Source organism: Coloeus monedula (genome assembly GCF_965178545.1).
Source record: "Coloeus monedula genome assembly, chromosome: 11".
NCBI classification, from domain to species: Eukaryota; Metazoa; Chordata; class Aves; order Passeriformes; family Corvidae; genus Coloeus; species Coloeus monedula.
The window spans coordinates 2,805,541-2,829,749 of record NC_138791.1 but is presented as its reverse complement, the minus strand read 5'-3'; the positions used below and the strand labels follow the sequence as shown (position 1 = coordinate 2,829,749).

General features: G+C 40.5%; 1 protein-coding gene across 11 annotated transcripts in view; it reads left to right on the top strand.

Annotated features, from left to right (window-relative positions):
* The window catches only part of ATP2B2 (ATPase plasma membrane Ca2+ transporting 2), a gene marked incomplete at both ends in the record, with an annotated part of 158,148 nt that overhangs the window by 96,891 nt on the left and 37,048 nt on the right, over window positions 1–24,209 (top strand). For all 11 annotated transcript variants that reach the window (XM_082288990.1, XM_082288982.1, XM_082288981.1 and 8 more), the window contains 4 exons: window positions 13,953–14,194; window positions 14,708–14,942; window positions 20,158–20,337; window positions 21,297–21,384. In XM_082288990.1, the coding sequence (XP_082145116.1) occupies window positions 13,953–14,194; window positions 14,708–14,942; window positions 20,158–20,337; window positions 21,297–21,384 (745 nt within the window). The remainder of the gene's footprint in view (window positions 1–13,952; window positions 14,195–14,707; window positions 14,943–20,157; window positions 20,338–21,296; window positions 21,385–24,209) is intronic.

Below are 24,209 nucleotides of genomic sequence, written 5' to 3'. Positions count from 1 at the left end.
CCAAAAACAGGGTTGTAGGGAGGGCAAATTGAGGGGAGAAAGGGAAAACAGGGAAGGGAAGGGAAGGGAAGGGAAGGGAAGGGAAGGGAAGGGAAGGGAAGGGAAGGGAAGGGAAAGAAAGGAAAGGAAAGGAAAGGAAAGGAAAGGAAAGGAAAGGAAAGGAAAGGAAAGGAAAGGAAAGGAAAGGAAAGGAAAGGAAAGGAAAGGAAAGGAAAGGAAAGGAAAGGAAAGGAAATTCTGAATTGGCAGCAAAAGAGTTTGCACAAGTTCCCCACATTTTGCTCCTTTATTTACAGTGTGTTTTTTCCTGTTTTTCTGCATCCTGTGTGCTGCACACAGATCCCAGCTCTGTCCACAGGGAGCTTTGCAGTGCTAGTGTTAGCACAGAAGGGCTTGGGGAATTTTGGTGACAATTCAGCAGTGACCATCCTTCAGAATTTTTGTTTATCTCTGCTTTCTTTCCTCAGGCAGTGCTCAAAAGTAAATGTTCCTTTCAGATACTCTGTCAAGATTTCATAATCTGTGTTTTAAGGATGGTGAGGAGGAGGAGAAGTGTTATTTGACAGGTATTTTATGGAAGGACAGGGCTGTGGAAGGTTTTATCCTCACATAAGAAGACAGGAAATCAGTAAACAGTAAGAAACATTAATTTTTTCATCTTAGCCCATGTAATGGCACTGGACCAGCTTGTTGTTGGTGTCACTGGTTTTGGATTAGGGAGGAGCAACAGGCTGGAATCACCTTCCTGCACTGTCCCTGGGGAATACATTTGGAGTGCTAAAATCCTCTCCTTGAGTTACTAAAGCCATCCAGAAAATGGCTCAGAAAACTGTACTGGGAGGAACTGGTAGAGAAATTCCAGGATGCTCATTTTGTTCCCTGTCTGAAAAAGAGCAAGGGAGCTTGTAGGGACTCATGAAACTGCTGCAGGTTTTGCAGTTTGGTTCCTGCAGCTTTAGGGGTGCAATAAGTTACTAAATATGGGATACCAGGAGGAATACAGAGGAAAATCTGCTTAGCAGAAATCAGTGTATGATTTTCAGGGTGGCACCAGGAGGGAAGATTAAGATCAGGAAGGGCATCCCAGGAATCAAACAACTTGTGGATAGTGCTGCAAGTCATTTATCAGCTGCTTTGGTCTGGAAATTTGTGAAAATTGCATGTGCTCTTGTTTTTGAAGAGCATTGAAATATTGTCTGTATCTCCAGCTAAATGGTGCCTTTGAGCCATTTAAAATGAAAAACTTGGTCGATTTGATTGAAAATTGATTGAACAGATTTCTAAAAATCTGTATACTTTGTAGGAGGTTTTATTTCCTAGGCAAAATAATTCCCATTTTAGGTAAATTTATATCTTAATCTGATATTTTTTTGTATTTTGTTCCCAGTGTTACAAAACTGTGTGAGCAGCTATAAATTATGGATGGGAACAGACAATGCAGGCCAGAGAATCTTTCTATATATAAGCAAGACAATCATCACCCAAAAAATCCCCCACAACACATTCTTTCCAACTTTTTATAAAGCCCTTGGTAAGCATTTTCTCAGGATAAATTAGGCAGGGAAAAAACCCAACCTATAGTGTCCAGCCTATTTACTGTGTAAATAATAATTATTAGGGATAATAGATGATGTAGTTAATTGTCTGTGCTTCTAGGAGTGGTAATTAGCAGAAAGTAATGATCTTCACACATCACTTGCCGTTGAAGTGGTGCAGAATGAGAGGTACAAGTACAATTTTTCTCCCTAAATAATTGAAATAACTGTGTTTAGGGCAGGCAAGGGTGTGGAAAGCCTGGGCCAGCCCTTATCCCATCCTGCTCTTGCTGCCGTTGGCACGGGGGCTTTGTTTTGCAGAAAAAACCACTGGGGTTTAATGAAATCTCATTTTTGTGCAGGTTGTGAGGGGTGGAATGGAGTCAGCTGCCCAGGAAGAGGGGATTTGGGAGCAGGAGAGGGAGATTTGGGAGCAGGGATGGGAGCAGGGCCATCCTGTCCCTCTGCTCGTGGTGTTGATCCATGTACCTGAGGCTGTGCGATTTGGGGCCCTCGTTGCCAAAGGAAAGGGGGGATTCCTTGCAGAGGGACACAGATGTTGGAGGGAGAGAACGAGGGATAAATGTGCTGGGACAGAGCTCGTCTCTCCCCAGTGAGCTGTAACTGTGGAGGACCTGGGCACCAGCAGCTCCCTGCTGTGTTCCTGCCAACTTCTCTGCCAAGGAGAGCAGTGACTGCCCTGCCCCAGCAACAGAGGGACAGAGGAAAAGGAGATGGACAAACAAAGTAATCCTGCTTGACAAATTATTCCCATACTCGCTAAAAGTTTAAATTCTATTTCTTCATTTTCATCACATCTCGTCACCTTTGTTTTTTCACATTTCCTCACGTGACAGAATCCACGGTAAGAAACCCCTCCCTCCTTCATCCAGCCCTTCTCTGCCTTCAGAGTTCTGTAACTGCAGATTCCACTAATTCCTGTTGGCACCAATAATCACTGCAAGGTTTTAGTCAGTCTAAAATCACTTGGAAGCTTTTTTCTATGATAATATCATTTAATACATTAGTTTTGTTTTTTTTTGTTGTTTGTACGAAAAGGAGTAAATTAGTTTTTTAACTTGCTATGAGGCAACAAGTATTTTTCCTTTTACCTTACATAGGATTTTCTTTTCTGTTATTTATCTTGTGCTCGTGTTCTTATCTTGCCCTCACCTTGTCCTGGCATGGGAAGATTCACTTATGGGGATAACCTCCAGCTCTTCCCCAAGTTCAGGCTTTAAAAATCACTGTTTCCTGCAAGGTGCTCCAGTGTTTTCATCTGGATTTATAAATATTGCTTCTTGTTGTCTGAGCATTTTAGGACTTTTTTTTTTGCTTTTTTAAAAAAGATATGTTGGCACAATGAATGATTTTTTAATGTGCTGGACTCCTTTTCCTGCCTCTGACACCCTGCTGAGGTGGAGCCATCACACCTTGGAGCTGATTGATGTGGTGGTGGGGATGTGGAGTTGACACCTTTTGGGAAATATTCTCAGGGAGAATGTTTTCCTGATGGGAGCTTTTGTTTTTCCATGAGTTGGTGTAAACCAATAACTTCAGGCACATTCGTTTTAATGTTGGTTTTCTTTGTGCTCTCAGTCATAGGAACAGGAAGACAATACCTTCCAAGGTGATGATTTAATAGCAATTTCACAGAATATGGTGGGGCTTTTATAATCAAAGCTACACAAACAGGCTGATTAGAAATCAATGTGGTGGGTGAATAACCTCATAATGAAAGATGAAATTAATTTCCTTTCAGATTTGTGTTGTGTAAATATGTATTTTATATACAATGCAGCTTTAGTATATTTTCTTTTTACTCTCTGAGCTCCAGTGTGGTTTATTCCTCTGGGGGAAAAAATCCAAGCAACACAATCACCTAAAAACTTCAACTGGTACAAAATCTGAAGTACAATGGATCAGGAATCAAGTCTATGACAGAAAATGCATTGATTTCAGAGCAATAAATGGCAGGAATTTTTGCAGACTTGAACAAGGATTTAAATTAACTTTCATTGCTATTCTTTGTGACTGACCTTGCACTTCGTAAGATCTATTAATTTTCTGGTAATGTAAGCAAGATATTATATATCTTTTGAGTCACAGCTAACTTAGAAAGTTGGTATTAAATATATGATAAGTAAAATCTATGCTTCAGTTTCCCATTCCTGCTTTCTCCTGCAGGTAGAGCCCATTTTCCTGTCAAGCTTCCAGTTTTCTCTTCTTGTGTGTGAAGCTCTTGGCTCCTCTGGGATACAATCAATCATTTTCTGGGTTATTTACGAGTGTGGGAAGGTGTCCAAAAATCCTGGGCCTTTCTGCTTTTAGACATGGTTCTGAATGAGCCAGCAAAATCTCTAGGATGGGTGGGATCCTGGAGAATGATTACCAGGGATTCATGGGGGGCTCTGACTTCCCAAAGGCAAGTAACTGATGGGTCCAGGTTCTCAGGGGCACTTTGACAGGGAGGAGGCAGGAGATGTGTTCCACAAAATCCTTTTCCCAGCTGTAGTCTTGCAGAGCAAACAGGAACTTTTCAAAGGAAAGGCTGCTGCATTATTTTAACAGAGTCAAAGCCATCCAGTCCCTTAGCATCACTGAAAAAATGACAGAGCTGCTCTGCAGACACCTTGCATGGAAAAATGAAGCTTCTAGAAGTTGGAAAAATGTAGGATAAATGGAATAAATACTGTGAACCTGCCTTAAGAAATGGAATGGGATAAATGGAATAAATCTGTGAGCCTGCCTTACGTGTGCAAGTGCAAACACACAGAGCAGTAGAGCGTGGCTGGCTCCTGGCGAGTCCTTGTGGGAACATTAGGACATCTTATCCTTGGGAAATTCTGGATGAGAACTGGGCAGAAGATGTGGCTCATTGGCCATAGCACCGAAGGAAAGTCCTGAGCATGTTAAACAGCTCCACTGCGGGTTTTTTATGCCACTGTTATTTTTCGGTGGTTTCCATTTATTCCGTCCCCTTCCATTTCCCCTCACTCCAAAGGCTGGCAGTGCTCAGTGCTGGAGTGACAGGGGCTGAGTGTTTGGAGGAGGTGAGGAACAAGATTTTCTGGGAGAATTTTTCCCTAAAGAAGCACGGGATGTTCCAGCTCTCCATCACTGCTGTCCCGTTTCCTCCTGAATGAATAATCAGGCACAAATTGGCCGCAGCCTCCGTCTGCTGCTCTGCCCAGCCAAGGCATCATTCCTGGTGTCCTGACAAGGAGAGAGCCTGGCCAGAGGACTGGATTTAGAATGAATCCCAAACATTATCCCACCAATCATGCAAAAAAATCCCTCTGAGAAAATATTAGCTAGGCATCGCTCTGACAGATTATATCCACTTGAGCTCATCCATTTGCCTCCCAAACCCCAAATGGAACAAACCAAAACCAATTTAAAAATAGTTCCAGCTGATGTGTGCTGGTAAAGAGGAGCACATTTTGTGTCAGCAGTGAAATATCTGCTCTTGGTGTTTTTAGACTCCTTTGGAGATGGGTGCTTGAAGAACCCTTCTCCTTACCCTGGAAATGAGTACTATTAACAGAGAAGATCTGTAATTATGATGGGCTATAATCAGGAGCTTCAATCAAGTGAAAAAACTTCCTTTTTCATGTGGCTAGATTTGCTTTGCACTCACTAAATTTAGCTCCTTCGACTGTACAAATTGTTTGTAGCTGTGGTGCCACCAGAAAGGCAGCGAGTATTAGGATCAATCTTTGCTTTGGTTTGGTCTTTCTAGAAATTTAGTTTTCCTACCTGGTGTATTTAATAGAAAAATAGACAATTCAGAGTATGGATAAGTTTTCTGCATGGGAAAACTGGAGGGACAGATCAGCCACCTGTAAATACTCTTTCTTTTATGGAAGCTCAGGTTTTTGATGCACACATGTAAAAGTCATTCATTTTCTATCATTAAATACACAGCTCACATTTTTCAGATGGTGGCACTGGGTTTTTCTGGTTTGTTTTTTTTTTTTTTTTTTTTTTTTTTTTTTTTTTTTTTTTTTGTTTTGTGAGGGGAGGTTTGGTTGATTGGTTTTTCCACTTCTAATTAGTTAAAAAGCATAGAGAAGGCCATGCAAATAGAAATGAGAGTGGGTGTATGTAGATACCATGAAGTAGATGATGGGTTTCACGCTTTGTGGTTGAAATTCATGTATGGGAGCCAGGCAGAAACAGGCATGAGATGCACTTCAGACTACCAGTGGAGGTGTTTTAAAAAATGTGATTAATTTTGATTAAGAGAGTTAAGTAGTTAATAAAGGGTGAGGAGTCCTGATGATCACATAGTCAGAATAATTGAATATTACCATTGGCTTGGTGGGAGAATGACTTGAGATGTGAGGGAACAAACTGTTGATAAATGACTGAAGTGTGTATTAGTGTGGCTCAAAGGGCATTTTCCAAACAAACAGATGGTGCTTAGACTGAAGAAAATGTATCTCTGCTTCCTTAAATCTAAAAGGGGATGTTTAGCCCTAAAGCAGATGCTTTAATGCTTTTCATGTTGGCCAACCCCATGTAAATCCCAGTGTTGGGTCTAATTTGGAAATTCACTTTTTAAACTGGAGATGTTGCCTTGGAACTGAGCTTTTCCTACCTGATGAGCTCCACCCCAGGCAGTTTGTGTCCTGTTTTCTCTGTCTGCAGCTCTCACCGAGCCGGTCTAGGACTAACAGGCAGTAAAACCTGAGTTTAACAGATCCAACCCAAGGTAGCAGCTGTTGGGTGCCATTAAGGAGGCACCAATTACAGCCCTGCCATTAAGTGCAATTTCTCTTTTGAAATGAGAAATGCTCAGCTCGGTTGTTGTGCATGACAATTTGCCAAATATGTGGAAGAAATAATTAGAAATTGATAAAATCTCTTCATCTGCTCTTAATTTTAACCAGTTTGGTTTAAAAATTGTCCCTTTGTCACTCTGGTCTGGGTTCTGCTGGTATTGGTAATGGGGCAGAAATGCTGTGGCTTTCTTTCCAGCAAACTCAAACTGAAACCTTGGACTTAGACTATATTTAAAGTAAATTAGTTGTTAATTAAAGTGAGTTTATAACAATTGCTGTGTCTACTTTGATTATATAGGTTACTTGTCAACAGTTGTTGTTGCACTTAAAGCTGGAGCAGCACCAGAATAAATCCAACAATCTCCAGTTCCCTGGGGCTGCACAAAAGGACAAGAGTGCAGGTTTTAGTGACCATATTTGGAAAGGGAATAGGGAATTTTCCAAATTTAGAGCTAAATTATCATGAAATAGCACATTTTAATGGAGTGTAGGAATGGGTCTGATCAATAACAATTGGAAGGTCCCTAAACACAGACGAATAATATCTTATAGAGCAATAAATATGCCAAGATTCCTCTGGGGGAAATGTGGAGAAGGAATCTGTGCCAGTAAAATTCAGTTTAATCTCATCTGGAAACACCAAGGCTGGAGGATCCTAATCATAACTAAGAATTAATCAGCAGTGGCATAACAAGGCAGAGTCCATTCTTTGTGCTCTGGTGTACCTCTGGTTAAATCCAGCCACAAATTATTGTCCTTTGGAATGGAGAGATTTTTCAAAATGATTTTTATTTTTTAAATGAAAAGACTTCCAGCCTTTTGTTTTAATTATTTGGATCTTGAAATGTAGGCTATTTATTACCAAAGGAAAAAGTTCAAATTAGAGAATCAAAATGGGTTGGGAGATAGGGAGGAATAATTCATAGTTTTAGGTTATGGAGTTTCTGCTGAACTGTGATGTATAAATGCAACACCTCTGTCAGTGCTTGGTTCCTTTGAATAGTATTGTTAAATTACATGTGCAGGACTTTGTGAATAGATATCCTTAATTTTTAAAATTTATCTTTTTTTTTTTTTTCATAGTTTAAAATCAGAAAACCCTGCTCTGGTCCAAATAAAATTAATTACTTAGATAAATGTGGTTAAATTTAGCTTTGTTAACTACTTCTGCTAGAACTATCCTTCTTTTTATCTGGTTGTGAACCTGAAAGAAACAGAAATTTTTGCTTTAATTAGTGGTGAGGGTGATCAAATGTTGGCACAGGTTGCTTACAGAAGTTGTGGAGTTTCCCTCCCTGCAGATATTCAAAACCCAAGTGAACACAGCCCTGAACAACTCTTTATTATTTTTTTTTTTTAATTTGTACAAAGCAGACATATCCATCTTAAACTAGTGAGAAAAACCAACAATTTTCATGTTTGTGGCAGTATTTTTTTGCCTTTTTTCTTTTAAATGAATCAAAGGCAAATTCATCCTTCAAATTAAATGGACAATTAAATTATTTGCTATTAAAATTAAGGGGTTTTTATTAAAAAACTCTCTGTGAATGTAAAAATACGTGAGATTCAGTGAGAGGGGGAGTGGGGACTGTCACACCAGCCTCTCAGTCTGTTCTTCATGCTTGATTTCCCCTTCTTTCAGAATCACTCGTGGGGGAATTCATGGGCTGTATCCCTTTTTTCCCTTGTCCCTGTTCTGTGAGCTGAAAGGAGCACAAGTCCATATTCACTGAGCCACATCAGTGCTGCTCCCTCAGCTTTGCTGCTGGGAAATGTCACCCTGATCCATTGCATAATTACAGCTGGCCCCCTTGCAGGGGATTATTGCCTTGCTGGAGTTGCAGGCAAGATGCTGAAATGCTCCATTTTTATATCAATTTATAGCTGACCAAACTTGTCCCCACCTCGAGCACCAGCGGGAGGACGATGTGGTGCCCCAGCATTGCCTCAGACTGGGCATCGTGGTCAGCTCTGCCTTCAGATAATAGGGAAAACCATTAAATAATTATCCTCCCAAAAATGAAATCATTACCCTGCATCCCAGCTAATCTCAGGCAGAAAGCCTTTGAACATCCTGGAACTGTCATGGGAGAGCTGATTGTGCCAGTTGTACCTGGATAATTCTGTAATTTCGGCTGCTGCACAAAGGAACTGGCTCTTAAACTGAGAGAGTAATGAGAGAAAAATTTCTGGTACTCTTTTCCAAGGAAGTTTGGGCAGACCTGATATTTAAATGGGTTTAATAAGCATGAGGGATATTCAGCTTGGGGTAATTCAGGAGCCTCACCAGTCACTAGAGCAACAGCTCAGTGTATAACTTTGTTATTATGAAGTAATCTTGTTTACACCTTTGATTCCAGTGTTCAGAATTTACATCTCTTCTGCATGTTCCGTTGTGCTTTCATTTTTGGTTATCTAGATGTGGAAGGAGCTGACAATTTTTTACCTGTTAGCCAGGATTTGGAGTAAATTGCCTTGGTTTTGAGAGGCTTTTGGTGGTGGCTGCTTAGAGCAAATAGCGAGAACTTGAGGTGATTTGTTTGATGCCATTTTCCCAAGAGATGGAGCCAAATTCCAAGTGTATGAGCCTTGGGGATCTCAAAGGAGGAAGTGAAACCATTGGACCCAAAAAATGGTGCAAACTGATCAAAGTCAGGGATTCAGAAGCTCGCTGTCCTTAAGGGTTATGGACCTCTCGTTCCTGGGAATTGAAATGAAGGGAGAGATCTGTGTCATTTCCGTGTAGAAATACTTTTAATCCTCTGAAGGTAAAAAGGCGATAAATTTACTTTTGATGAACAAGTAAATGTAAGTGGATGGGAACACCTATGTTAACCTACTCAGCACTGTGCAAAAGAGTAGAAAAAGCCATCAAAGCTTTAATGTTTGAAACGTTGGGCTTTAAAGGCAGTGAGTGAGCTCAGGACAGTGTGAAAGTCCTGCAGTCTGGGTCTCCTGGTGCCACAGAGGTTACACAACCAGCCTCAAGTCCATAACTGTTCTTCTCCAATTCCTTCTGCTGACCCCAATTCAAAGTGACTTTGGACTTTATTTTAACTGAATTTCAGCAGCCCTGTGCCTTGCAGTGATGGTTCTCAGCTGGGAAATTGCTGTGTGGTACCACAGAGCATCGTGCTCTGTGTGAAACACAGGCAACTTCTTCATCATTAGCATGGAAACACCACTGAAAATTCCAAACTGGGCAAGGACAAGTTGTGATCAAAAATGTTATTCCAGGTCTGTCCTCGAGGCCGCAAAGATCAGAGTCTACACAGACAGAAAGGCTGATTTTTATTCCTACGTAGAGACCTTATGGAAACAAATTCACAGCATTTTTAGGGTGCACAGCTGCTGTGAGGTTTGAAGGGAAGCTCTTAGCACAGGGGGTTGATATATTTCTGATTTTCCTCCCCATCCCAGGGGGAAGGGGTAGTGAGCAAGAGGCTCCATTTCTGGTTGCCAGCTGGGCTTCAACCATTGTTCTGGCACCAGAATCCCAGAGAAATTCGAAATACAAACTAAACCAGCTGAGAGCTGGTATTTATTTCACTGCTGCCTTATTGCCAACAGAGCTTCTGGAACCATTTCCCATTTTGTAATGGGAAACTTTATTTAGTTAAATAAAGTTTTGGATTCTTGATCCTTGGCTAAAAAGAACTCACCCCTTTCATTTTGCAGCTTTTCTCCAAGATAAACAGGCATTTCTAAATCTCTGTTGTTTTAGCTTGAAGTCTGTTGAAGGAAGCTGTATCTACAAAGAGCTGAAGCATTTGGTTATAAATTAGTATGTTTTAATCTTGCTTTAGATGCCTTACATGAATCTATTGATTGGATTTACGTAACAAGGGAATATCTCTGACAGGACCACAGTTCTTTAGTAGTTCTTCTTTTTACAGTATTAGAAATTTAAAAATAAATATATCACGGGTTTGAGCAGCATTCATCGCTCTTGGTTATTTTAAATTTTACATATATCATGTTTGATTATGCAGAGAAAATTCCTGCACATCCTGGTCCATTTTATCTTTTGAGTAATTAGAGTATGAAGTGGAAATCTTTTGCAATTTAATTACATTTTTTTTTGTTTTCCTGTTGTGATGCTGGGTTGAAATAGAACACTCAATAGTGATACGATACTCTAGCAAAGCTCATTTTTTATGTTAATAAATTCAAGTATTTACAGTCATCATTACTCTAAAGGAGGAGTTCAACCTGCAGAACACAGGAGAGTTGAATGCAACAAATTAAGACAACAAATTATGTGTGAAATACTAAAATTTTAATTTAGAAGGACTTCTTGGATCTGCTTGCAGAATCCTCTCTTCTCACATCAGAAGGGGCAGTGAGAAAAGGGAGGTTTAATAAAGAGTTATGGTAAAAATGGGAATTATTTCCTAATCTAATTTTAAAAGTTTGAGCGTCTCTTTAAGTTTTATCTTCCTTTTTAAAACCTTTTATTAGTCAATTATTTCCCAGTGAAACAATTCTGAAAATTCCCTTTGTAATCCAAATTCAGTGTCAGGTCAATAGTGGCTTTGGATTGGTATTTTTAAGCCTTGGTGATGCAGCTGTACTTTGACCTAGAAACCCATTTCGATCTGCTGGTTGGAACCAGGACTTTTTAAACATCTGTCTGGGGGTTCTTTGACATGTGAGTAGCTGCTTGCAATTGAAATGTTGTTGATAAATAATCCAAAGGCTTGGGAGAAATGTTTGGAAAAAGTTTTGCAAGGGTCACGACTGGGGGAAGATCCTGGCTCAGTCCCTTCCGAGCAGGTGATGGAACAGACTGTAGGTGACTTGTGGGGAGCAGAAGGTCCCTCCTGGAGCTCCCCTCGCTAAATCCCAGCTAAAAGCCTTTCCCTCTTCCAAGGGTTCCGTCCTCCCAGGAGTCACCGAAGCTGTTCCCAGAGAATCCTTCCAGAGTAACCCCATCAGGCTGTCCTTGTTTTCCAGGTGCCATGAAGTGCAGGATTCAGCGAGAAATAAATTTAGCTCCAGCACAGCAGGGACTTTCAGAGGCAGCAGCTTCTGCAAGGGATTGTCAAGAACAATCTGCAAGGAGGCTGCTCCTGGCATGTAGACTTTGAGCTGGAGCAGTGCAGGGAAGGAAGTGCTCCGTGCCAGCTCTCAGCACCATATGCTTGCCCCTAATGTAACTCACAAAGAGTATGGAGACAGCAGCTGCTCTGCAGGGAGGTGGCCACTTGAGAGATTTTGAAACCCTTCCGAAGTGTCTGTTCCTTTTCTTTTCACGGGTATTTTTTCCCCCCTTGCTTACGTATTTGCATTCAAAAGATGTTCCCTGAAAGAAATCTAATTTTAGCCTGCAGTAAGAACAGGGGAGTGTGATCTACTTTTTGTTGAAATAGAGATAATTTTGGAAGGACTCTGATATTTAGGTTTTTTTTGTATTGAGAAATGTGGGCAGGTTTTTATTTTTTTGATAACCATTGGTATTAGGGCACAATGAAATAATCTCTATAAATTAATTATTGTCTAGGATTGTCTGACTTCAATGGGAAACTTTGTCTTTCTTTGGGTTCCAGGAGTGTTCCAGTGGCCTGATTGCATTCACAATTAATTCAATGTCAATTTTCACTGAGTTCAGTGGCAAAGAGAAGCATAAATGAGGATTTAGATCTAAAATGGAAAGAGCTAGATTTTAATATGCTCAGAGGAATGGATCTTCCCTGGCATCCATCACTACCCAGGCACTGAAGTTGATTCCTCTGTTGCACTGAGAAACCTGAAGTTCCTGCCACATTTCAGGAACTCTGTGCCTGCAGTGCCAGGAAAACAAACCTTATTTATGTAAACAAAACTGGATTTTAAAAGGGATTTTTTTGACTCCTGAGATATTTGAGTCCACTGAATTCCAGATACACCTCACTACGAACACTTGCATTTTGAATTAGGGATTCTTAAGTGAATTTGGGAATCCAGAGGGAAGTTACATCACAATATAATGAGGTTATAGCAGGTAATAAAATTAATGTATCACACTGGCATTTTTGCTGAATGTCAGTGTTTTACAGTGACCCTGGAGCGATGTTAAAATGTCATAGCAACACCAGAGTGACCCATATTAGTCAGTAAAAATGGTGGTTCACATAAAAGAAAGATGTTACAATCCTTTTTGGGAGGATAAATCTCTTTGAGACAGAGATTTTTGGGTTATTCTGTGTTGTTCATCATAGCTGCATCTCTCTGAAATAGAAATGACATTAATCTACCTGTCACCAGGTATAAATCTTCCTGCTGATAGGGAGATGATTCTTTTGGAAAAATTCATATTTCTTTGTTTACTTCAGGTCTAGACCAGTCTGTTATCATCTATCTGACCTTCATTTTTTAAACCAGCTGCAATCAGTGGTTTTCTGGGATAATTAATTACTCATGCTTATTTAAAAGGTCCCCTTTTCCCTTTTTGTAGCCATACTTGCCGCAAGAATTCAGAGCCAGTAGGATGGCTGATTTGCAGCTTTAATCATTCCCTGTGTGAGCCTTCATCCCAGTGAGGGACAATGTAGGGAATTCCATCAGTTAGGAATCCCATTTCGGAAGAAAACTGGATTTTAAAGTGAAATTGAACATGGATTCTGAGTACTGTCCCCCAGTCCTAATTCTGTAAAATGTGAGGTAAATGTTTAACTCACTCTGAAAATGATGACTTGGAGTCTTGGCTTGAGCCAAATCAAAGTCTGCTTTCAGTGCAAATTAACGCTGTGAGATGATTTCCTGCTTTTATTCCCATAAAGGCAGTTTAGCCCTGGCTAAAGGAACACTTTCCTTATTCTACTGAGCATAAGAAAATGTAAGGAATCAATGGTTTGTAGTTCATACATTGGCCACTTGAAGTCTGGGGTCCTGGCACAAGAATATTTTGTTTGGGGTATACAACACTTCCAAGAAAGTTTGTAAAAGAAGTGTTCATTTATATTTTGAAAGGGAATTTAAAGTCTTCCTTGTCCTTCTTCTCTCCTTCAGAAGGACTGAGAATTGGTGGAGGTTGCACAGTGTTCAGTTTACTCCATTTTCTCTAACATACATAGAATTTATCTGAAGCAACAGACCAAAGCAATTCTAGAAATGGGTACATTTAGACATAGAACTATTATTTTATAGATTTTTTTTCACTGAGATTTATTGTTATGGTTGGATGGAGATCTATTTTTACATAATAAATGCCTGGCAGGAAAAAAAAAAAGGATAGAGCTTTCTTTACTCAGTCTTTTAACAGTGAAAATGGGCAAACCAATGGAATTCTAAGCAAGAGGGGAAAGGAAATCCTCTGTTTGTGACAAGTGAGAATTGCTTGGTTTTGAACCTAAGGAAAGTTCCTTTCTTTTTAATGGATTGCCCAACCATCACAAGCTGCCAATGGCTAATTTAAGGAAAAAGAAATGCACAAGACCAAATGTGGCAAATCTTGTCTAGAGAAATATTTCTTGTTGTGAGGAGATGCTTCAGGTCTGTTGGAGCTCCATGGAATTTTTACCTCACTTTTAAAAAACCGGAAGATTTGTGGCTGCATAGCTCGGATCTTAAACTGTACCCCGTGACTTCACAAACGATCTAATTGCTTTTTCTTTGAGAAATTCATCTCCAATTCTTTTCTTCTCTCCAGCCACCAGAAAAAGAGGGTGGGCTGCCTCGCCAGGTGGGCAATAAGACAGAGTGTGGCCTCTTGGGGTTTGTCCTGGATTTGAAGCAGGATTACGAGCCTGTCCGGAGCCTCATCCCTGAGGAGAAGCTCTACAAAGTTTACACCTTCAACTCCGTGAGGAAGTCCATGAGCACGGTCATCAAAATGCCGGATGGCAGCTTCCGCATGTACAGCAAAGGAGCTTCCGAGATTGTCCTCAAGAAGTGAGTGCCCTGCATCAGTGGCCTTGGTCTTCCAAAATGCAAAGCATTCTGACACTAATATGTGGGAATTCTGGTGTTTGGAATTGGCTGCTTGCACCAGAAATATGACAAACTTTAGCAGCATAGGCTGCTATTATTGTTTTTTAATTTTTTTAAGTGCTTCTGGGAAATTGGCTTGTTTTTCTTAAAAAGTTGGGTCTGCATTTGGTGATTTACAAATGGATTCTTTATCTTTGACCCATTTGGAAAAGAAGCACTTTTCAATTTCGGTGTAAGTTGTCAGCTCATTGATTACTGAGAAAAGAACGCGTGAAGGGCTCTTGGTGTCTGTGCAATACATTACAAATTCTCTCTGATATTTCAGTAGTGAATCTTCTAGAAATTTACAGCAGAAACTCAAAACCTGCCATCAGCAAAGGAAAGAATTGACTGAAATGAGCTTGTACAGGAAATACTTTGGCAATCATGCAGGTGCACACTCAGTTTTTAGTCTCTTTTCCTTCCCCAAACCAGGTGTTCCAGGATCCTCAACGCGGCTGGGGAACCTCGGATCTTCAGGCCCCGCGACAGGGACGAGATGGTGAAGAAGGTGATTGAGCCCATGGCCTGTGATGGGCTGAGAACCATCTGTGTGGCTTTCAGAGACTTCCCCAGCAGCCCTGAGCCCGACTGGGACAACGAGAATGACATCTTATCTGACCTGACTTGCATCTGTGTCGTCGGCATTGAAGACCCAGTAAGGCCAGAGGTACATCCAATTTTTATCTTACAGAGAATTGAACATGAATGACAGGTTTCTTACAGGTTTTATCTCTTTTTTTTAATTAGCTCTGTCAAAGAAGCAGAAAATCAGCTTTAGAAGTGGGTTTTACTTGATAGAAAGCCAAATAATTAAGGTGATAAAATTCAGCTATCTGTCAGCTGATATTTAAATAAAGGAATATAGGGCTTTTTGAACTGCAGGACTGAGATGACCAGCAGAGGTTTTGTAATGCTCCCACATGTTAAAGAATTTTCCTTCAACAGTGCAGTGATGTGCAACTCTGAAAGCAGGGAAGACAAGTGCAGTGATTAAAACTGCCGTGATTATAATGGCAGTTTCCACAGAAACTGGAGTTCTGCCATTTATTGTTAAAGTTGCCACTTTACTTAAGAGTGTACCTGGTGACTACTCAGAACTTGTTTTTAAGGTTGTATTTGGACAAGGAAAGGCTGCTGATATCATGGATATCACACTTCCATGGCTTGTACAAATATATTTAAAATTTCGGCTCAACTGACCAGAGTAAATCAGATTCAGGTGGGCACATGGGAAGGACATCTCTGCTACTACACTTGTAAATTGTATTCCTACAGAAATACAAAGGGTAGAGTTAGAGACTTCTGATCTCTCTATTTGGTGCTTGATAATTAATGGAGAGTTAATTCCGTGATAGGGTTTGGAAATGGCGATGGTAACTTTGGAGCTAACATGACACCACCCCAGGTACCAACTGCACAGCTGTGCCTTGCCTCAGAATGGATTTTATTGGGTTTTTTTTTCTGAGTATGAAGGTTAAAATATAAAGTAAATCTTGCTTAGGTGACAACTGGATGATAAACACCTTATCTCCACGAACAGCAGATAAACAGCATCCACTTTATCTGTCATCAGATGGCCTCTTGCTGCTAATCCATCTGTCCCCACGCCTGACATTGCAAGGCTTTCAAAATGTTGGAAAATGTCCTTTAGGAGTTCTGTCCATGCTTCAGCTCACATATTCGGATATTTTGTAGAAAATATTTTGCGGAAAATATGGATATTTTCAGAAATATTTTGTCAGTGGCCACAGGAACTGTGAATCAATCCTCTCCCCCTCCCAAAATTGATTCATGATCTACGTTAGAAAATCGCTTAAAGTCAGGTTCCGTGTGGTGTGACAGACTGCGGGATTGGGGAGCAGTGGGATTTGCAGTTATTATGGAAAACAGCTGCAAACTCTCCTTTCAATGTGATTGTTAGGAGGGTGTTTTGTAAGAGAACTGCTCTTATCTTGCAGGGAATAATTTCTTGGGAGCTTGAGGTAAAAGTGAATAATTCTGCTAAAAATAGAGAGTAAATCTGACTTCTATGTAAAGAATCAAAGAGATGAAGGCAGGAAAACATCTTATTTCTAAATAAATATTTGAATATTGTATTGAATTTCTTGTAGTTTAACACCAGAACATGCAGGAACATTTCTATTTCAGTGCAAGACACACAATAAAATATTTATAATTTCAGAATTTTAGTAAATGTTGGACATTTGGGATTTGGGACTTTGGTTTTTGGTTTTTTTTCCTCCTTGTCCCTTTTGACTGTTTCAAAGTGGCAACAACATCATGAAAATATTTAAACCAATATTTAAATTATTACTACTCCTCACATTATAAGGAGTAGCAGTACCTTAGGGGAAAGAAGTGAACCAACAAACCTGAGCCAGGAGAAAACCATAAAGTTCAGAAAACTTTCTAGGTTTGGAATATCTGACTTGGTTGGAATATCATGATATGCATATGTGAAATCCCCACTGTTGATGCAAGGAGTGAGATGTTGAGCAGTTATAGGGAATATTTTGCCAAAATGAAATCTGCTCATTGAACAGACTCCTCACTGGAGTTTATGAATTTTCAAAGTGCTTTCTGTTGGGGAAAAAAAAAAAAGAACATAAAATTTAGAAATATTAGTAAAAGTGCTGTTTTATCAATTATCTCAGTATTCATGGATTTCAGGATTTATTCTGATAGAGGTGATTGATCAGGTAATTCCAATAACACAATGCTCCCATCCTGGCAGCCTCCAGCTTCCCTTCAATGACATTCCCGTGTTTCCTGGGGAAGGCTCAGGATTTTCCTTTTCCCTGAGATGTTGTTGGAGCTGTCCCATGGATGCTGGGCAGGGAGCACCTGTGGCACATGGCTCGTGTGCATCCATGGAGTGATTCCACTTGGGAATACTGGCAGTGGAGGGGTCCTGCTGCCCTGTTCCAGGGATATTCTTGGGATATTCTGGGAGCTTTCTGGCACTCACTTCTCCCCCCATATACTAAAAAACCCAACGTGCATTAATTATTTAACACTGTTATCCAGCAACTGTCCCGTTTTCTCTGGAATGCCAGCCATGGACACCCATGGCTTTTCCATATTCCCAGGTTAATTGAGACACCAGCTGAGTCATCAGCAGCTGCTGGATTTAGCAAGCACTGAGCTACTTGCTTGATATTTATATTTTGCGGGTGTGTTTTTTATTTTTCTTTGATAAATACACAGGAAGAGAACAAACAGAGTGATGCCCTTCTCCTGCAGAGATTCTCTGTTGATCCTGACACTCTTTCTGGCTTGATTTTAATGAGTCTGAACTGGCTCACACTTATTTGCCAAAAAACGCCTCCAGTCTGTTATTTCTGGGAGATGAACGTAAATCCCTTCCAAATATCTCCTATTTATTTGTCACCTGATTGGGAAAGATATTCCTGCATTGGAGATTTTGTACATGCATGCTTGCATTGGAAGTTTTGTTTTGCAGAGGGAAAATAAACCAAAAAATTGTGAAATGTGTACTTAAGCTCTGCAAAACTGATGGAAAATATCTGCTTCCTCTGCCCACTCCGTCTGCCAACACTCTTTCTCCCTCACAGCAATAAAAAAATATGAACAATATTTTAACTGTAATTACTGTACACAGTATTAAATCAGATACCACCCACCAGCTGTCCAGAAAATGACAGGAGAGGAAAACAGAATGCTTTCTCCAGTTAGATGTGAGCTGGATGTGTGTTTGCAACTGGGACTGTCCTCCCCTGACCTTGTTTAATGGGACTGGCCCTTCATGGCAATAACCCTTTCTCGCTGCTTGCACTGTAATTCCTTCTTCTCCTTCCTGGTTCATCCACTGGAATATTTCCAGATATCCATCTAAATCTGCCCTGTCCTATGCACGAGGCTCACCCCAGCTCCAGTGGGTACCAAAGGCATTTCCAAGTGACAAATGGGATCTAGGCAGGATTATTAATGTGGAAACTGGGGAGATCAGGGGTCGTTTGCTTAAGGAACAGATTTAAGCTGATCACACATTCCCCTCTAGAAATCTATTTCATATCACTAAAAGGCTTCAGGTCTAAATGATTTTTCCAGGGTTCACAATTTGTGGGGAAAATATTCCCAGTTAGAGTTGAGGACATGGGAAGATAAAGCTCTGTCCCTGGGTTCTGCCCTTGATTTTGTGATCTGTATTGACAGAGTCCTTCTGCAAACAGCACATCCCATAGACACCCTCTGAGGGTGGAGGGATTTTCTTGGGAATCCTGGGAAAAGTGCTGCTCTGGTCCTCACCGAGGTGTTGGTTTAGGGAAGCATTTTGGAAAACAGGAACTCCACAAACTGCCTTTAATAAATATGAACAAACATGGTGTGAAATTATTCCCAGACTGGGAGAACCATTATCTGTGGTGTGGTGTAAGGGTTTAGGGTTTTCAGTGCAGACCCAGAGCCTTCCTGGCCCCAGGAAATCCCTCAAAGCCCAAGATTTGCCACACTGGCTCAGATTTATGTTGTCACATAAATGCCCTCAGCAGTGTCCCCTACTTGTGGCTACAGAAGAAATGAAAATATATAGAAATACATAAAATTAGCAGTGTAATGTTGGAGATGGTGTCTCCTTTTCTGAACATTTTCTGCACTAATGGATGAGATGAATCCACTCAAATTGGCATTGAGCTCCACAGCACATTTCTATCTGTGCTGGAGGTTGCGATCAGCAAGGTGCATCAGATACAGATGGTCATATCCATTTTGATACCTTCTCTGAAATAGCTGTGGGTTTTTGTAATATTTTTTAATAATTGTGCATTGTCATCTTCTGAGTAAGGCAGTTCTCTTTCCTGTAGCTCTGTGAAGGTCTTCTGTCTTCATGATGAATCCTGGGCTGCTCTTAGACTCTTGTAGGTAAAAATGAAATTTAGAGAAGTGGTGCTGTGCTGAAGAACGACATCCAGCCCGTTCTGGATGAGTGGAACACATTTCTCATTCTTCCACATCAAATAATATTGCTATTTTTCTCTTGAAGAAATAATGCTTTCATAATAATAATGCAAAATAATGCAAAAATGCGATGAGACTGAATTAATTGGTTAGTGATATTTACTTAGAAATTATCATTAATTAGGGTGTAGTTTAAGGGAACAGAATTTTTTTGCCCATCTGAAATTGAGCTGTAGATGTGAAACCTTTCTATAGGCTTCATTCACCCAAGTAACTGTATTAAAGGAGTTTTATTTAATTATTAGGAATCAATATTTTCTTTTAATTCCACACATCTTTCTTGGCTTTTTTCAATAATCTGTGTATGATGCCCAGCCAGAATAGAGCCCCTACGCTGACCTCACAGCCCCTGTTACACCCTGAATTCTCTCTCCCTGATACATTTCCTGTGCAGGAGAAGTTTGTCTCATGCAGAAAAAGGCTTAACAAAAGTCAGGCTTCATTTTTTATGATTTTGAAACTCCTGTGTTTAGGAATTCCACCTGTTGATAAGCGTGAATTAAGTAGTGCTAAATCACAATAACTTTTAAAACAATCTTGTTGAAAGGGAGGTTTGGATCAGAAGTTCAGTCATTTCCTGTATTCTCCATTCCTATTTACACGTGTTGAGTCATTATGTTCGGCTTGTTAAAGGTCAAAAAAGCTGCAGAGCACTCATTTTTATTCAAGTGGGCAGAAAATTTAGGGAACTGATCTAAAAGATGGTTTTTGTGCTTCTCGAGACAAGATTTGCCTTGCCTGTGGTGCAACCCCAACTCCACAGCGGTCAAGTAACGGCAAAACACATCTGATTGCTCTTTCTGCTTCAGGAATTTCTTTGCCTGAAATTTTTCTGGATGGGAACACCTGCATTGTGTTTTAGCTCTGACCCAGGAGCTCTCTGTGCCCTTGCCTCACTCTTGCAGGTGCCAGAAGCCATCCGGAAGTGCCAGAGAGCCGGGATCACCGTGCGCATGGTCACCGGGGACAACATCAACACTGCGCGTGCCATCGCCATCAAGTGTGGCATCATCCACCCAGGGGAAGACTTCCTGTGCCTCGAAGGGAAGGAGTTCAACAGGAGGATCCGAAACGAGAAGGGAGAGGTAAATAGAACCCAGTGAAAGCACTGGAATATTCTCCTGCGCTGGTGCGTGCCTCAGATCGGTAAAGGCTGCTTGGAAAAATCCCTGCTTTTTTCTCCCACTAAATTTTTTGCAATTCAAAACAGCAGTGAAATTGCAGTCTTTACCCCTCCAGGATCAGTTTAGTGCTGGCCTAATTCTGCGGTTTTTAGAACCACTGCACTGCTCCACAAGAAATCAAAACTAAGCCCATTAAAGCAGCTTTGTGGTAAGGAGGAGAAAGAACTCAACAGCAATTTTGCTCCTAAAAATGCAATCTGTACTGAGAACCAGCTCCTCTCATTTCTTTAATTTATTCCACTTTATCTCATGTACTCACATCAATGATTTGCATAAAAAAAACTATCCTTTGGAAGATTTTTAACTCCTCATCTAAGATGGAGCTCACACACAGCTCTAATGAAGTAAAATCTATGCTGGCTCTTTGAGTCCGTCATAAATGAGTGGACACAGTTGTTTGCTCCTTGCATTGATGGATGGAATCCTGGGAATGTCAATAAATGCAACAGATTTGGCTCTGTTCCTGTTGCTACACAAGAAAATCTTGCCATTATTGGTGCTAAATGAAGGATTTGGGTTCTCACGCAGAGTAGAACAACAAACCTATAAACAGGTTTGATCAGCTTTGAGAAACTCTTATATCTGGAGCGATGATTCTGGGTGGAATTATCCATAAAGAAGATAAGAAAGGCTGGTTAGGTACTGTGGAAAAATTTACCTGATTTAGCCAGCAGATGAACCCTGCTAGTAATGGCCTTGTCTTCACTTGCAGCATCGATGGCTGCTGGAATTTCCCTGTGCTTTTGGACAAAAGCTGCATGTCTGAGTAGTGAGGGGAATTGTCAAAGACATAAATTTTGCTCATCACAGGCCAGTGGTTTTACCTTTTGGGTTCTTTTTTTTGTGTTCCCCCCCTGCAGATCGAGCAGGAGCGGATTGACAAAATCTGGCCAAAGCTCCGGGTGCTTGCTCGTTCTTCCCCCACGGACAAACACACTCTGGTGAAAGGTGGGTGCAAACTGCCTTTATGGGGGTGGAAATCAATGCCAAAGGTGTTGAAGCATCATCTGCCTTGATTTCACTGTTACAAATCCACCTGAGTTGTCATTTATAGCTGCGCATCTCTACACCACACAAGGAAGTTTTCTTGCACTCTTGTGTTTGTGTTCGACCTCAGCCTTGAGATGGAAAAGAACAGGAAACTCCTTGGCAAGAATAAGAGAAATACCAATAAGATGTCTGGCAAGTGGATGTAGGCAATGACATATTTGCCTTGTGGCTTTTAATTGGAATGAGGCTTGAGATGGGAAGGAAAATGTGCATTTGTTGGGCAGAAAGAAAATATTGCTGGGAAACATAACATGTAAACAAGAGAGGTCACAGATTTTGTTGTCTTTGCCTTACAGCCCTTTATGATGAAAACAAGAACAGTCTCATTAAGAGTGAATCCAGTCACTCCAGTGCATCTGTTCTCCCATGATTATTTTAAAGAGTATTCCAAGAGAAGAAAACCTTTTCCTGTCACAGTAGCAGTTATTGGTGTGGTGGAACTGGGAGCTGCCCAGTGGAGATGGGGATTTTCAGCCAGTTCTGTTTTTCCTGTAGGCTCATCTAATTTTATGATTTGCATTGGCTTCCTTTAGATTTCTGTGTTTTTAGGGTCTGTCCTGTAGGAGCTGCACCCTACAAACAACATTCTCTCACCCTACTGTCTGCAGATGGAATGCTCCCATAAAAGGGGGGTTGGTTTGCAGTTTCCTTTTGCTTTTGAAGACTTGACATGTTATTCTGTTGAATTTGAGGCTCACACTTAGAGGTTGATGGAATCAGCGGTTTCTGAGCAGGAATAACCTCATTTTTGGCCGTGCTCAAGTGGAAGCCCCATAAGCAGATGGTTGTCTCCTGGCTTCCTGATGAAGAAAGAGCTGGAATATTTTACTAAGGCCCTAGAAAGTCTGGGGAGCTCCTTTTAGCAATTGGAGCAGCTGAAGTTCAGGCTAAGATCCAGCTGATCAGTTACATGTTTTCAGCTGGTTGACTCCTGCAATAATAATCTGCATTTAGGTAGAACGTCTGTCAGGTTCCATTGCTGTGATTCCATACATGACTGATTCCAAAGGCTTTTGAGCACCATGCAATTTTTAAAAATGCCTAAATGACTTTAGAGCAGAAGTTCCATTGTGAATTTGAAGTTTGGATCATTTGGGTCCTTTGGGCTTGAGGCCAGGTGGAAACACAGATCATTCCAGGGAACTCTGGCATGGTGCTGGATGGGGCAGCTGGACACATAATGTATCATCCCCACCCCACCGTTTCCCATAAATGTCTTCTAATGTGCACAGTTTATTATTATGGTAGCGAGCTGTGTAATTTATAAATAATATACAAATCTGGGGGACGTGTGCTCCAAAATAGTTTTCCAACAGGGGTTTGTTCAGGACTGGAAAAGTTTAGAGGGCATTTTTATCTCCATGGGTCAGTGTTAGACCTGCACAAGGTCAGCTGAAGTCTCCTCCCCTCCCCAGTGCATCTTAAATCCTGTTACAGCTCTCAGAACAGCCCTTGTACAGCCCCACAGCTGATTTGTTTCAGAAACACAACAATTTGTGTTGCATTAAGTGGATTAACCAAGTCCCTTGGGAGTGCTCGTCTGAATCAGTCAGGATTTTCCCTCAAGAGGAGAAGGAAACCTTTGCCAGGGAAATTGAAATCAATAGAGAGCTGGAGAAAAACGGAACACCAAATTGGTGGTGGTTTGTAGCACATGCACTTTGACAGCCCAAAAGATATTTACTCCTACTGGATGCCGCATGCAAGGAACACAATTCATGTTTTAAAGATGTGGCGAGGTCGAGAGAGCAATTAAGTATCTTAACAAAGTTCAAGGACAGGGCTGTGGAAATCATGATGGAATTTTTTGGCTGGTAATACTCCAAGGGCCATTAAAAGTTACAAGAAACTATTTAAATGTTCACGAGTTTTGGGCCTCTTGTTAAAATGTTATGTTTTTCTCAGACACTTGAGGGATTGAGAGGATTTTCTCCCCTTTGATGTATTCTATCTGCTCTAGGCTAAAAACACACATCAGAAAATAAACTTTTTTTATATTTAATTTTTAATGACATACAGCTGCTGGAGGGAATATTTTTTTCTCCTTAACATAGCCCAATCCCACCCAGCAGAACGATCATTTTTATTTTTTACTTTTGTTTTTACTACTGCTCAGGGACCAGAGAAAGGCATGGTTCAGCATTTCAGCCTGGGCAGACACTTGCTTTCAAATATTTATGGCTTTGAAGTAGAGGTAGATTGAGAAAACACCCATCAGAATGTTTTATCATCACAAACTGCTTTAGTACAAAAATCTCAGTCCCACTGAAATAAAATATGGGATGGATTTTAAGACACCTGTTGGTATAATTTCTTATTTTTTGCTCTATTTCAAAATATCCCAAGTAAAACCACATATCATTTGTACCGAGATGAGGTTACAGTGCTATCGCTGAAATAATTCAAAATTGTCAGTTTATCTTCTTAAAAACACTGTGGGAAACAACTGTTTAGCACTGATGGGAATTATCATCAGAAGGTATAGAAAAGATCAAAGAAATACTTTACCAATTAAAGAAGCTGTGCCTTCCAATATATTTAAATTAGAGTGGAATTTTTTTGGTGTGATATTAAAAACAACTCTTCTCATGTAGGCCTAATTTGTTATCAAGCAGAAAGGGAACTTTAAAGAAGAAAAGATTTTTTAATAATTACCCTTAATTACTGAAATATTTCAGCTATTATTGCATGGGATAGTAGTATGTTCATAACCTCATTAATGT